The following is a 15442-nucleotide window of genomic DNA, read 5'->3' as shown; positions in this document are numbered from 1 at the left end:
TGTTGAAATCTAAGTCATTCATGCAGACCTCATGTTTTTTACTGGATACATACAATCATGAGCCTACGTGCGACATTGGACTGGCTGTTTAACCATATATCAAATTGCCAGTATGTCGGACACAAAGTATACAGGTCATTGCAAATTGTGGCTCTGTGGGTCTGGTGTATGTCATCGTCAGGCATACTTTATCTGCTAGCATGAAGTAGTAGAAACCAGTCTTCGAGTCACAGTGTCTGCATGCTGGGTCCATGTAAGGTAGTGTTTCTCAACCACGTTTGCACCACCGATCAATCATAGGTTGTTGTTGTTGCTTCACGACTGGGTTGGACATTTTAGCAAGACACTGATCCCAAACACACAGCCAAGAAAACTCTCATTTGGTTTCAGAGAAAGAAAATAAAGCTGCTAGAATGGCTCAGTCAATCATTCAACTTGAATCCATTTGAAAATCTATGTAAAAAACTGAAAATCACAGTTCATAGAAGAGACCCCCAGAACATTCAATATTTGAAGACAGTTTGTTTGGAAGAATGGACCAAAATAACACCTAAGCAATGTATGCAACTAGTTTCTCCATACTGGAGGCATCTTGAAGATGTCATTATCAACAAAGGCTTTTCTGCTAAGTATTAAATAAATTTCAGTAAGCATGTTCAATAAAAACAGTGGCCGACGTTTTCCCTTGCCCGGACGCGGGTCACCGAGGACCCCCTCTGGAGGCAGGCCTGGGGTAGGGGCTCGATGGCGGCGCCTGGTGGCCGGGCCTGCACCCATGGGGCTCGGCCGGGCACAGTCCGAAGAGGTAACGTGGGTCCTCCATCCCATGGGCTCACCACCTATGGGAGGGGCCAAGGAGGTCAGTTGCAGTGTGAGTTGGGTGGTGGCCGGAGGCGGGGACCTTGGTGGTCTGATCCTCGGCTACAGAAACTGGCTCTTGGGACGTGGAATGTCACCTCTCTGAAGGGGAAGGAGCCTGAGCTAGTGCGCGAGGCCGAGATTTTCCGGCTAGATATAGTCGGACTCACCTCGATGCATAGCTTGGACTCTGGAACCAATCTCCTTGAGAGGGGCTGGACTCTCTACCACTCTGGAGTTGCCCCCGGTGAGAGGCGCCGAGCAGGTGTAGGCATACTTATTGCCCCCCGACTTGGAGCCTGTGCGTTGGGGTTTACCCCAGCGGACGAGAGGGTGGCCTCCCTCTGCCTTCCGGTGGGGGGAAGGGTCCTGAGTGTTGTTTGTGCGTATGCGCCAAACAGCAGTTTGGAGTATCCACCCTTTTTGGAGTCTCTGGAGGGAGTGCTAGAGGGCATAACTTCTGGGGATTCCCTCGTTTTGCTGGGAGACTTCAATGCCCACATGGGCAATGACAGTGAGACCTGGAAGGGCGTGATTGGGAGGAATGGCCCCCCCGATCTGAACCCGAGCGGTGCTTCGTTATTGGACTTCTGTGCTCGCCACGGATTGTCCATAACGAACACCATGTTCAAGCATAAGGGTGTTCATATGTGCACTTGGCACCTGGACACCCTAGGCCTCAGTTCGATGTTCGACTTTGTGGTTGTGTCGTCGGACTTGCAGCCATATGTCTTGGACACTCGGGTGAAGAGAGGGGCGGAGCTGTCAACTGATCACCACCTGGTGATGAGTTGGCATCGATGGTGGGGGAAGATGCCGGTCAGACCTGGTAGGCCCAAACGTGTTCCACCTTCGGCAGAACTTCGACCACGTCCCGAGGGAGGTGGGGGACATTGAGTCCGAATGGGCCATGTTCCGTGCCTCTATTGTTGAGGCGGCTGACCGGAGCTGTGGCGTGTGGTCGGTGCCTGTCGCGCGGCAATCCCCAACCCGTTGGTGGACACCGCGTGAGGGATGCCATCAAGCTGAAGAAGGAGTCCTATAGGACCTTTTTGTCCTGTGGGTCTCTGGAGGCAGCTGATAGGTACCGGCAGGCCAAGCGGAAGCGGCTTCGTTGTTGCTGAGGCAAAACTTCGGGCATGGGAGGAGTTTGGAGAGGCCATGGAGAACGACTTTGGACGGCTTCGAGGAGATTCTGGTCCACCGTCCGGCGTCTCAGGAAGGGGAAGCAGTGCAGTGTCAACACCGTATATGGTGGGGATGGTGCGCTGCTGACCTCACTTCGGGTTGTTGGGTCGGTGGGGGAGTACTTGAAGACCTCCTTAATCCCACTAACATGCCTTCCAATGAGGAAGCAGAGCCTGGGGACTCTGAGGTGGGCTCTCCCATCTCTGGGACTGAAGTCACCGAGGTGGTCAAAAACTCCTTGGTGGCAGGGCCCCGGGGTGGATGAGATATGCCCGGAGTTTCTTAAGGCTCTGGATGTTGTAGGACTGTCTTGGTTGACACGTCTCTGCAACATCGCATGGACATCGGGACAGTGCCTCTGGATTGGCAGACCGGGGTGGTGGTCCCCCTCTTTCAAAAAGGGGGACTGGAGGGTGTGTTCCAACTATAGAGGGATCACACTCCTCAGCCTCCCTGGAAAAGTCTATTCGGGGGTTCTGGAGAGGAGGGTCCGTCGGATAGTCGAACCTCAGATTCAGGAGGAACAGTGTGGTTTTCGTCCTGGTCGCGGAACAGTGGACCAGCTCTACACCCTTAGCAGGATCCTGGAGGGTGCATGGGAGTTTGCCCAACCAGTCTACATGTGTTTTGTGGACTTGGAAAAGGCATTCGACCGTGTCCCTCGGGAATCCTGTGGGGTGCTCGGGAGTATGGGGTACGGACCCCTGATAAGAGCTGTTCGGTCCCTGTACAACCGTGTCAGAGCTTGGTCCGCATTGCCGCAGTAAGTCGAGCCCGTTTCCAGTGAGAGTTGGACTCCGCCAGGGCTGCCCTTTGTCACCGATTCTGTTCATAACTTTTATGGACAGAATTTCTAGGCACAGCCAGGGTGTTGAAGGGGTCCGGTTTGGTGGACTCAGGATTGGGTCACTGCTTTTTGCAGATGATGTTGTCCTGTTTGCTTCATCAGGCCGTGATCTTCAGCTCTCTCTGGATCGGTTCGCAGCTGAGTGTGAAGCGGCTGGGATGAGAATCAGCACCTCCAAATCCGAGACCATGGTCCTCAGCCGGAAAAGGGTGGAGTGCCCTCTCAGGGTTGGGGGAGAGATCCTGCCCCAAGTGGAGGAGTTCAAGTATCTCGGGGTCTTGTTCACAAGTGAGGGAAGAATGGATCGTGAGATTGACAGGCGGATCGGTGCAGCGTCCGCAGTGATGCGGGCTCTGCATCGGTCTGTCGTGGTGAAAAAAGAGCTGAGCCGTAAGGCAAAGCTCTCAATTTACCAGTCGATCTACGTTCCTACCCTCACCTATGGTCATGAGCTATGGGTAGTGACCGAAAGAACGAGATCGCGAATACAAGCGGCTGAAATGAGTTTCCTCCGCAGGGTGTCTGGGCTTTCCCTTAAAGATAGGGTGAGAAGCTCAGTCATCCGGGAGGGGCTCAGAGTAGAGCCGCTGCTCCTCCGCATCGAGAGGAGTCAGATGAGGTGGCTCGGGCATCTGATCAGGATGCCTCCTGGACGCCTCCCTGGTGAGGTGTTCCGGGCACGTCCAACTGGGAGGAGGCCCCGGGGAAGACCCAGGACACGCTGGAGGGACTATGTCTCCCGGCTGGCCTGGGAACGCCTTGGGATTCTCCCGGAAGAGCTGGAAGAAGTGGCCGGGGAGAGGGAAGTCTGGGCTTCTCTGCTTAAGCTGCTACCCCCGCGACCCGACCTCGGATAAGGGAAGAGGATGGATGGATGGATGGATGTTCAATACTTATTCCCTGTGTCATTCCACTTTATTACACATAGCGTAAATAATGGACTTATAAGTTTTGATTTCTTTGTATGTGTAGATTACTTGAGTTGTTACCGATATCTGGTGAAAATTTCATGTCAATAGCCCCATTACAAATATTTTTACTGAGAAAAACATTGACACGTTCAATTCTTATTTTCCCCGATATGCAAACCAGCAAGGGATAACCCGTTTAATGTCTGGATGAAAATAAATATAGTAAAACAACATCCTTTGTTGTTTTAAGCTTCAGGCTTGCAAGAATTATGTTCCTTCAGAAGGGGAGAGCCACCCTCTTCCGGAGCTTGTCCAGGAATTAACTAAAACTTCTGGGTAAATGGCGGTTTAAGTACCATGGTGACCGGAGGAAGTGGGGCAAGGGGAGCCTGCTCCATAAGTAATGTCATTCATCTTTCAGTGCCTTCCTGTTTTTCATACCTTTTCTTCACCTCTATAGTTCCATTACTGTATATTCCATACATACAATATTTATTGGTTATCTTGCTTTTGCATTCTAAATTTATTTCTTGGATTTAATTTTCTCACGCTTATATACTTGAATATGTCCCTCATCTTTCCAGAATGTCAAAAACTTCATAATGATTAGTCAGTTCTCCAATAATGTTCTTTAATTTATTTTCTAGTACTTTTTCTACAAATTTGTAATCATGATATGAAAATGTTCACTCCTTTCATCTCCTGTTTTTTTTCTTTTTCTAGTAATTAATACAGTTATTCATAATGTAACACCAAAAAGATATGATGTGGCAGTAACACTACTAGGAATTAACTCAAGAATTAAACAGAGCCTATATTATCTGCACTAACAGCAGCTCCGGGTGTCTTAAAATTCACAAGTATTAAATATATTATTATTTATATTTTACAATTTTTTTTAGTTTTGGACATGTTTGTAGGGTAAGAGATATATATACTATACATAAAAGAAAGAAATTCACAAGGGTATTTACAGCATGGCTATTCTACAGAATGCCTGCATTTAAAACAATCTATTCAAAACAATATTCTGTGTTTCAGGCTCAGCAACTAAAATTCTGTCGGATGACACCAGAAACCTTCAGTGGGAGCTGTCATATACCAAACTCTCAAACAGATGCACATTAAACAAAGTCAAACAGAATGAATGGTTCAAAGGAATGATTCAAAATGACGACTTCTTTAAAAGTAACAATATTCAATGTTAAAATGTATAAACCAAAAGAACAGCAACTAAACAACCACATGCCACATAAGCAAGAAGAACAGATCTAAATAGAGAAACTGAACACAAGGTATAAATTACATTCTACCTGAATAAAATTGTACATAACAAAAACTACAGTCTGGTTATTTTTACCAGACTGCAGCTTGGCTTGGCTTCAGAAAGAAGCCTGGAAGTACATATCATTCTGGATAGGATGTATGGATGTTATTGCCATTGTTGTATAAATACTCTGTTGTATATATTCTAATACCCCGTATGTAAGTCATTCTTAAAAATGCCACTAATTAATTAGGTCTAATAGGTTTTTAGCGTTTAATGTCCTCTCCTCATTAATGTTGCTCGTGCACAGTTTGCTGTAACTTACTTCAGATGCAACATTCATCCATCCATTTTCTAAACCTGATTATCCAGAGCAGGATTGCAGGGAAGCTATAAACTATTGCAGCAAGCATAGGACACTTGGAAGAAACAGTACCTAGACATGGTGTTAGCTCACAGCACAACGATCACACACACACATTTCAGGGGCCAAATTAGCATTAACGATCTGCCTAACCTGCATGTAATTATATTATGAGAGGAAACTGGAGCACCAGTAAGAAACTCATGCTTTAGATGCAATATAAATTCTGTATTAGTATTTCGTAATGAAGAAAAGCTCTATTACCAAGTATTTCAAAGAAAACCCTACAAATATCTCCTGAGCACAAGATTCTGCATAAAATGAGAACCCCTTAAAATTAAAGGCTGACACATTCTACACCAGTGGGAGGTGAGGAAGAACTTCTTCCACCTTTGGATCTATCAATAGATTTTTATTTGCATGTGCAACCCACTCAGGTTGACAAAATTCCAATAGTTGAAAATATGTGATTTATCATTGCACTGCCGTATGAAAAGTGTCAGTTTTAAACAGCATTTTGTTTTAAAATGTGCACTTTACTGAAATAGACTCTGGTGAGCAAATCGTGTTCATAAATGTAATCTGTGGAACTTTTCTGATTATGATATAAAGAGAGTGAAATCTCTACTTTAAGGGCAAGTGGACATTGCAGATGGCACTTTTAATAGATGGTGTTGGTGTGCAAAACTTAAATAAGTAATACAATGTACTTTAACATTAATAACAAAACATATTATTAAAATGATAATTGTAAACTCAGCACTGGCATAATAATCAAACTTTTCCAATTTCCCATGATATGCTTAACAAAATATCTTATCTAGAAAATGAATTCTTTTTGAAGAATTTGAACTTTTCTTTGTGCCTAATGCTGCTAGTCTGATTTCAAATTGTTTGGGCAGGTCCTTTGACCCTGTGGTGTTTGAGTCATAACATTATGTGTGCATATGTGCAGTCTAAATTTTTAATTTTCAATTTGGATCATAAAGCTGCAGCCCTTTAAAATAACCTGTTGAATGATTTTTTTACACAATTTAAAGGGTGTGTGAACTTGCAAATGTTACTGTTTTGGAGTAGTTGTTATCATTATCATGAATCAGGTTGATTATCTACAATACAATTTATCATTTTACAGAGGAGGAGGAGGAGGTTAGGAGCATGCACTGATACAGTGTGTTGCCGCACATACCACATGACAAAATTTGCAGAGCTGAACAAAAATTGGAAATTTGTAAATATTCACTTTTGTTTCTGCTTTAGGTGCATATATATTTTAATATTACCCTTTTATGGTTGTATCACATGGCAAAATGTTGATTAATCTTTATTTTGTGTGCTTTTTGTATGGCATTATCAATAACATATTTTATCATCACTGGTGCTGATAGACTGTTCATTGTGAAATGCAGCGTGTCTCTCCCACACTCTGATCATGTAGTCTGTTGGACACATTTGATGATGGGTCTGAACATTTTCATATCCTTAACTCTTGTTACAGTAATTGTCCTAGTCTTCCAAAACAGATTTGGTCATTTTATATAACAGGTTGCAGAGAACCCAATGTCAATTCTTGGCTCTGCTATCCTATTCACAGTGTAAACAAGGGGATTTTGTTTGCTCTGACTGTTGACCCAGTAAGATACACAGAACTTCACATCCCACATATGAACAAATGGTGCTCATTGATGTTAATTTTCTCAAGAAGATTTTCGAAGTTCTCTTAAGTTTTTTTCAAATGCACATAATGGGAAAACGTATTTGTGCTTATTTATTACTGTTACGAAGAAGTACTCCTTTTAGCCATTTTTACATGAGTCTATGAATAGTCTCCATTCTTCTACATTGTAATATCTTCCAAGTTTCTGCAATAGGCCGCTTATGTCACTGCAACAAATCAAACACCCATGTTTCTTCAAATATGCTGTAAATTCTTCTTCTCCATTATGCCACCAAAAGAAAGTTGTCTTTGCATGTAATGAATTTTGCGTTTTAAGCAGGACCTCAAGAGCTTTGCTGGATCTTGTTGAAGGACAAATTCTTTTCTAAATCATTAAATTCATTAAAGTGAATTGATGTGGCTCATTGTTTGAACATTTTGGAACAAATTCTTCATCATCACCAAATTACTTTCATACTTTGAGTGAGTTTCTACAGAATCAAGACTAGAGTAGGGTTTAGTATATCAGGTCCACGTAGTGAATTTCTAATGGAAGATTAGGATAAACAATTTAATTAAGATTCTCTTTGTTATATTCTTGAATTTTGCAGGAGCAGAAATAACAATCATCACTACAATTTTTGGATTTCCTCCATATCATTGGAATACCAGAAACAATTGCCTTCTTTTTACCTTTTGTCTGTTGTCCTAGTTCCTCATCACAAAGAGACCAGACACTGTGAGAAGTTTTACTCCAAACTAGGCATAATAAGTATTTTTCATAGAATCTGATGTATTCTTTCTCTTGTGTTTTTAACTACAGAATTTTCATAAACATAGCAAAAACTTCACACAACATTTAGAGGTTCAAAATATTAATTAATAGTACAACAAAAAAGACATTTTTGAATTTAGCTTTCAAATATGTATAACAATCACATGAAAAAAATCAAAACAATTTTTCACTGTATACCAGTACAATTGAGATCTGTACCTGACTCGGAACATTTCCATGGTGGAAAAATGTAAATTTTACATTGTTAATTCTTAATGTTTTCATTGTTTCCAATTATATTCAACGCAGGTCCTCCGAACTGACTGACACTGAAATCCAACGTTAAATCCCTCTAAAAGCAGTATGTTAGTTTTATCAAACGTCGTTCGTTTTGACCCTTGTAGACTACTGTAGCACGCAAGCTTTAGCGCAGCTGAGCCTGCGCTTCCGGGTTAAGCCCCGCCCTCTTGTTGTTTGGCGTGTCCGAGAAGCTGCTATTGGCGTGTTCTCGTCATGAATGGCAGCTGTTATTTTAAGGAAGTGCGGAAGTGTTGCTGCGTTTTATCTTCCCTATCCCTGCACACGGTCATGTGATAGAGTCAGGGTTGTAAGGGGTGCCCATATATTTCATTTACTTGGTTGTGTAACTCATCTTTAACTTGTGCTTTGTGATAAATTTATGAGCTACATGGCGTTGTGTGGGTGGAGAAGATGCACGTTTGACTAATGACATGGTCCTCAATTCCATGCTGAAGCTGCTGCAGAGGCAGACTTACACATGTCTCTCTCATCGATATGGGCTGTATCTGTGCTTTGGCGGCATCGTCCTCATGATCGTTTCCGCATTTCAGTTTGGCGAGGTAAGCGGTCTTCAGTAAGTTCAGGTTCCATCGGATAGAGAGTTATAATATTATTGTGGCGCATTACATGTGCTTTCATTTCTTGGTCGTCCAGCTAGGGAATGAAAGCACACAATGCAAATGAAAAATGCAGGCCAAAATTTTGAATACAGTATTAATCATTACGTTGAAATGCTATATTGGAGTAAGAAAGCTGCTGAAGGATGAGCAGTTTACAGTCATTTGCAGCGCAGTAATGATTCAAACTCTTTATACATTTTATAGAAAGTAATCGGTAAAATACTCCCAAAAAAAAGTATAAAATATATTGTGAGGTGTAAAATATACATTTTGTATTGGATCCACTTTTAAATTTGTATACCAGTTTGTAGGGATCCAAACCCGGATGTAAAACCAATTGGAAACACATAATCTAGGCACCCCAGTTTTAAGAGCCCTTGTTTGAAAACCAATGAGGGTGAATCTGAAAAGTATAGAGCTAAGATTAAGTTTCTGGTCATCAACGGTTATCCTCCAAATAGAAACAGATATTAAGAAACCCCAAACTGTTAACAAACCTTATCTTTAAACTCCTCATTCATGAAGACTGCAGTTACAGAACAATTGGCCCCACTCTTTGCGAGGAAAAGAATTTGGTAAACCTAGCCTATTGACAACAATCCAGAAATATTCTCATAACAGAATTTATACAGTATGGTTCTGATTGCGATGAGAGTGGAAAGAAAATATGTTGGTAATGGCATTTGAATACTGTGCATAATGTTTATTGCACAATTACATAGTGGAAACCTCTGTGGTCAAACTGAAATTAAATATTTTGGTTACATCATGAGGCAAGTCAAAAATCATTTTTGGAGGAATCAAAGCTAATTAAAGAAGAAAGAGGTAGACTGATAGCAAGTTCAATACTGAAATATAGCGTAAAGACTTACTGGCAGGAAAACCTGTTGATGTGTTGGCCACTGAGACACAAATATATGTGTGCTGTTGCTGTGGTTAATCACACATTTTGGGTATTTATTACTACTGGTTTTAAGTTAATGAGAACAAGCAATACTTTTCTCTGTTGTCTGTATTTTGTTAACTTTTTAAGAAAGTAGAGGAAATTACTGGGGATGATCAATATCTAGAGCATTGTCTATGGTATTTTTCTACTTTTCTAAACCAGTGTAAAACTTGATAATCATTATAATAAAAATAATTTGAACAAAAACATACATATAATTGGAAACAACTTAATATTATAAATTAAAGTAATAAAGTAAAAGTTGTGAATACAAAGAATCGCACAGTAATGCCAATGAGGCTGAAATATCAAAATAAGAATTTAATGAAAAAAAAAACAAAATCCTAATGTTTAAAGGTAAATGAAGGGAGAACACAAAGGGCCAAAAGAAGCAAAGAAAATAAACCCCCTGTCTTACTCTGGACCTAATTCAAGAATTATGAAACCCCCGTTTCTGTACAGATCCGCACACACTTGCCTACTCGTAGAAGTACAACACCTTAACACTGCCTTTGCCTCATGTGTCACTGTCGCTCTTTATACTTAAGATGTGACTGCGCTTCATTCTTCTGGGCGAGTGCTTGCTACAACCATCAATTTTTCTGTGAGCCCATGTTGAGTTTAAACCCCTTCTCACATTCTTTTCAGGCTACTTGCTCCATAGTTACCCCAAGGTTTAGAATTAGTTTCTAAGTGCATCAGGGAGATCAGGTTAGAGCTTGATCTAGCAGCTTCCAGTGTTACTCTAACCCTAAGACTTCTTGCAATCTTTAAAGTGCCATAATTCTTCTTTCAGATACCAGCAGGCAAGTAACACAATATGCAAGTGTTTAATGAGTCAGAGACAGAGGAGGAAGAGAAGGTTTAATGTTTTTACCATTACAGATTTCTGTCTTTTCCTTACAACAGTGCTCAGCCTGCCTCTGTTCTTTTCCTCTACTCTTGCCTGCAGATTTTCATGCTCATGTGCATGATTACTGCATATACAGTAATCATGCTGCAGAGCTTTCCCACTACTCGTCTGCTTAGTTTATTTAGGTTTGAAATTTTTTAACTATTTGAATGACATTTAATAAATACCAAATCAATACTGTATTTTATATATTTTTGTTCTAATGAAAGTGGTAAAATTAGTTTAGGTTGTATTTTTGAACATTATATTAAATTTGAATGTATTAAAATACAGGATTTTTTATAAACTGCATATTCTCAAATTCTAAAACAACACATCCTCATTGGCAGTTCAGTAAGTTTTTTTTTTGCCAGAACTGTTAAGATTTATTAATTAATTTATTTGTATATGGATGTGGGACTGGTTTGTGCATCTCTCAACACCCCACCACCAATTGTTCCCCTTGTTTAGTTTTGTCCTGTTTGATATTTATTATCTCGAATTTTCTTTTAAGTATAATCTTGCTTATGGATCAAACTAACAGGTAAATAATAAACATTTTGAAAATGTTTATTTGTTTCAGTTAGTGGTTTGTTTCCAGGAATTATTTTCTTTTTTTCTATGACACCAAAATGCCTTCCACACACCAAGTTCTTTGTACAGTATTTCCATGTCAAACGTGCACATGTTTTCCTTTTAATCAAGGCTGTTCAATTATAAATTAAATTTGGCCATATTTTCAAACCAAGAAATTTAGCTGAGCCAGACATTTTCAGTGGCCGGTGTGCAGCAGGTAATAACAAATTTTAAACTAACATAAGTAAATGTATTGAAAAACAAGTAATATTTATTCATTCATACCCTCTTAAATTTGATCACATCTGATACCGGAACATCAAAAAGTGTAATACAAAAAGCCATAACTGAACTGAATCTGAGGTAGTAGCAATACTTTTTTCCACTTATAAAATAAAAAAATAAACATTTTGGTCATATCTCACTTTGTCACATCTCTAAAGTACAAAAAACAAAATAGTGCACAGTATTAGCATTAACATTTGTTTACTTTTTGAAATAAAATAAATATTTTGGTCATTTATGACCTAGGCATATTTAAATCTATCAGTGCACAAACCCATAGCAAGTGATAATGAATACAATGCCTAATGCAAACACTGAGGGAGCATAGGTTCATTTGAATCACCATATGTGTTTAACAGGGCCTTTTTTTTGTAAACAAAAAGGTGGCGGTATGCATATATTGCTTTTGGATCAAATTTGAGGTACTGTGACCGTATAGAGAGACAGAGAGTCATAGTGCTACAAGTTTTATTTGATGAAAAAGCATGATGATTTTTCAATTCCAAATTTTAAACATTAAGTATAATAATTCTTTGTATTTATATAGTGCTTTACTCACTACTCAAAAAGCTTTGCAAACTGTACACATGGATGACCCGGGGTGTGAACCCAACATCACTTTATTGTGAAGCAGTGGCATTATAATTACACCACCTGCGTAGGCGTATTGTACTGCATAATATTGCGCTTGATAGTTTAAAATTATAAACATAAAATTTCTGAACTTGAAGAATATGAACCACAGGATAATAGCAAGCTCTACATTCTACCAAAAAGTTATGTAGTCACGCAAAGCAATCTGTGCTTAATTTGACTGAGTTTTAAAGAAAATTCCAGACTTCTTGTAGGTTTTCATCAAATGCAGTCTAATTTGTTTTTTGCTTTGAGTGTCAATGACTGATCATTGTCCTTGTAGCAGCCGTTAATCCCCAGGATTGAAGCGTGTGAGTGAAGGGGCCTGCCAGTTGTATGAAGAGAAGTGTGGAAATAGTGATTGTGAAAAATGAGGCTGTCATAGGAGTAACAGTTAGATTCATTTGTGAAAACTGACGTTAGCCCTTGCATGATGAAACTGGAATTTGACTAAGATTCAGCAGCCATGACCAGCTTTCACAGTCAAGGCACCATCACCAAAAAAAAAAAAATCATTGTATCATAGACTACTACCATCACTTCTAGAAACACATCAGTGTGCTTCATTGTACATTGAATGTTGCTAGGCTACGCGAAGTGTTACATTCATAGTCTGTACTATAGGGATTTATGTAGGAATTTCTGAAGGCTTGCAAAAATGTGACAGGCCCACGGGGCCACTTGGAGGTTGTTCCTGGGCCGCATTTGAATAGGCTGGTTTAAAATGCTTGATATCTGCATTTTTAGTTTGATTCTTTATTTATAAATTATATAAATATATAAATATAAATTGTGAGTCATAATTGAAAATGCTAAAATACCTCACATAGACAGGAAAGATAAAAGGAACAAGTGGAGATCTGAGTGTTTTACTAGGGAGACTACAAACCAGCATTAGGCTTTTAAAGTGGTAAAATATTTATTTACATAATAAACTGACAACATTCATTCCAAGAGACAAATATGACAGCAGTAGCTTATAAGCAGATAAACTGCTGAACATTTAAAATGAATACTCTAACAACAACAGGATCTTAAAATTAGCGACCCTGGCAGTAGTATTGCTAGATCTCTCGTTTGATTGGTCATTCTTTTCAGAGTAAGAGTGCAGAGTCAGTATGTGGAGCTGAGTGACTTGGGAACAAACAGAAAGGTTGCAAATTAATCCTCCTCCCTTAACTTTTTTTAGCAGAGAATTTCTTATTGTTTTCAATGTATTTAAAAAAAAAAAGTTGTAGGAGAACCAATGGTCTTTTAATATTCCACCAGCTAGTTCTCTTTTTCAACTAATGCACCACGATTAGTTCTGCTCAAAAAATAATGTGATCATGCAACAAATAATTGGTGTTCATGTGAGCAGTTACTGCATGACGTATGCACACATAAAACACACTCAGGCTGTTTTTGGATTCAAATACCAACTGTCTTTGGTTAGCCACATTCTGAAATGGATCATTCTGTAGGCAAACAGACAATTTTCATTTGGACAGAGGATGTCTGAAAACAGAATTGTCATATTTGACAACACATCAGCCTGCATTCAGACAAAGAGCTCTTTACAATAATAATCTGAATTGAACTGATTTTATTCAAGTCTTTCAATTCCTGTACTGTATGTGAAAATGCCTGCATCAAAGACCCATTAAATACATTCTTTAGTACACCAAAGATTTGATTCTTAGTATCTAATTTCTGAATATTATGACCACTTTTATGACTTTTTAAAAAACAAATGATCTAATCCTGGATATTCCATCAAACCCAACAAAAATTGTATGAATTTGTTTCCTGCTGAGATGTGTAGTGTACCTCTGGCATTGAACCATATGTGATTCTTTTGATTTATTTTTGTGTTGAAATCTGTCATGTGGTTCTGCCAATAGACCCCCTGCAAACCAGCTCAGTCTGTCAGTGCCAGTAACTCCAATCCCTTAATAATTCTTAAAGTTGGATTTTTCACTTCACTTAGGAATTCTTATGACGGTCAAATAAAAGTTTATTATCCACTAGGATAATCAAGGAATGCTCATAGTAAAGAAATAAAAAGTCATTGCACAGACTCTAAAAGATGTGAAAAAATTCAACGCCCAATGTTGTCAATTAATTTATATATTCATGTTTTGTCAGTAATCATGGTTGTATCCCTTGGCTGATACAATAGTATACAGGCATCCCCCAAATTATGAGTGCTTGCTATACAAAGAAAGTAATTTAATATGCTTTTCATCTTATAAACCCAATTGAAGCTGAATTTCACATTTACAAATACTGAGTTTTGGGTGATTTTCAAATATGTGCTGCCAGCACTAACACTAGATCATACTCTGAAACCATTGCAAGTACATCTAGCTACAGTATGCAGTGGGCTGTGGCTGGATATTGGTGATATCCAGTCACTCACAGCAATTATTACAGCAAATGTTAGCTTCAATTGCAAGGTCACAGTCAACTTGTCATACATGTTGCTCACATTTCTTGTAGCATTACTGCGAACACCCTGGGTCTAAGAAAAGATCCTGAAATAGTTGGAAAAGCTAAACAAATATCAAAATCCATTATTTGAACATATGACATTTGTGATAAAGCACAGGTAAACAACCTTATTAAACTATGAAAATGTCATGTTAGGATTAAGATTATGGCAATTTTTGGACGAGGGTCACCTCTAGAACTACCACTTCAGATTGGCATTGTTTAGGAAAGGATGCCATCACTGGTTGCACAATTTCAGCCATCCTGTTTGCCCTGACCATGAATATGGTAGTGAAAGCAGCAGAGGTAGAATGCAGTGGACCCCAGACCAATCCTGGTATGTGGCAACCCCCTATAAGAGCCTTCTTGAACGACCTCACAGTTACAACCACTTCAGTCCCAGGCTGCAGGTGGATCCTGAAGGTCCTTGAAAAGCTTTTCTCATGGGCAAGGATGAGCTTTAAGCCAACCAAGTCCCGTTCCCTCATCCTGAAGAAGAGCAGAGTTACAGATACATTAAAATTACATTGATCACTGAGAGACCAGTCAAGAGCTTGGGAAAAGTCTTCGACTGTAGTCTCAAAAACACAACGACCATCAAGACAGCCATCAGGGAGATAGAAGTCTGACTAAAAAATGTGGACTAGTCCTTGCCATGGAGTCTGAGTAGTGTACAATTGTACAGAAAGAATAACATGCTGCAACTACCATTCAGTAGCATTTCTGAGGAATTCATAGTCTTTTGCAGAAGGGAAGTACTGCAGTGCAAGAACTCCAGAGATCCAAGGTTTCAAAAGTTTGGTAGGAAAAGGAAGGCCCATGAAAAGCTGGAATTGGCAGAGTCTTAGATG

The 15442-nt window shown here is 39.8% G+C and overlaps 1 protein-coding gene across 1 annotated transcript in view; it reads left to right on the top strand.

Annotated features, from left to right (window-relative positions):
• Window positions 1-8403: 8403 nt before the first annotated feature.
• The window catches only part of gnptab (N-acetylglucosamine-1-phosphate transferase subunits alpha and beta), a 148337-nt gene continuing 141298 nt past the window's right edge, over window positions 8404-15442 (top strand). Inside the window, exon 1 of the mRNA XM_039762176.1 lies at window positions 8404-8727. Within this exon, the coding sequence (XP_039618110.1) occupies window positions 8599-8727 (129 nt within the window). The 5' untranslated portion in view covers window positions 8404-8598. The remainder of the gene's footprint in view (window positions 8728-15442) is intronic.

The sequence above is a fragment of the Polypterus senegalus genome, chromosome 8 (genome assembly GCF_016835505.1).
Source record: "Polypterus senegalus isolate Bchr_013 chromosome 8, ASM1683550v1, whole genome shotgun sequence".
Lineage (NCBI taxonomy): Eukaryota > Metazoa > Chordata > Cladistia > Polypteriformes > Polypteridae > Polypterus > Polypterus senegalus.
This window is presented reverse-complemented; position numbering and strand designations above follow the sequence as displayed.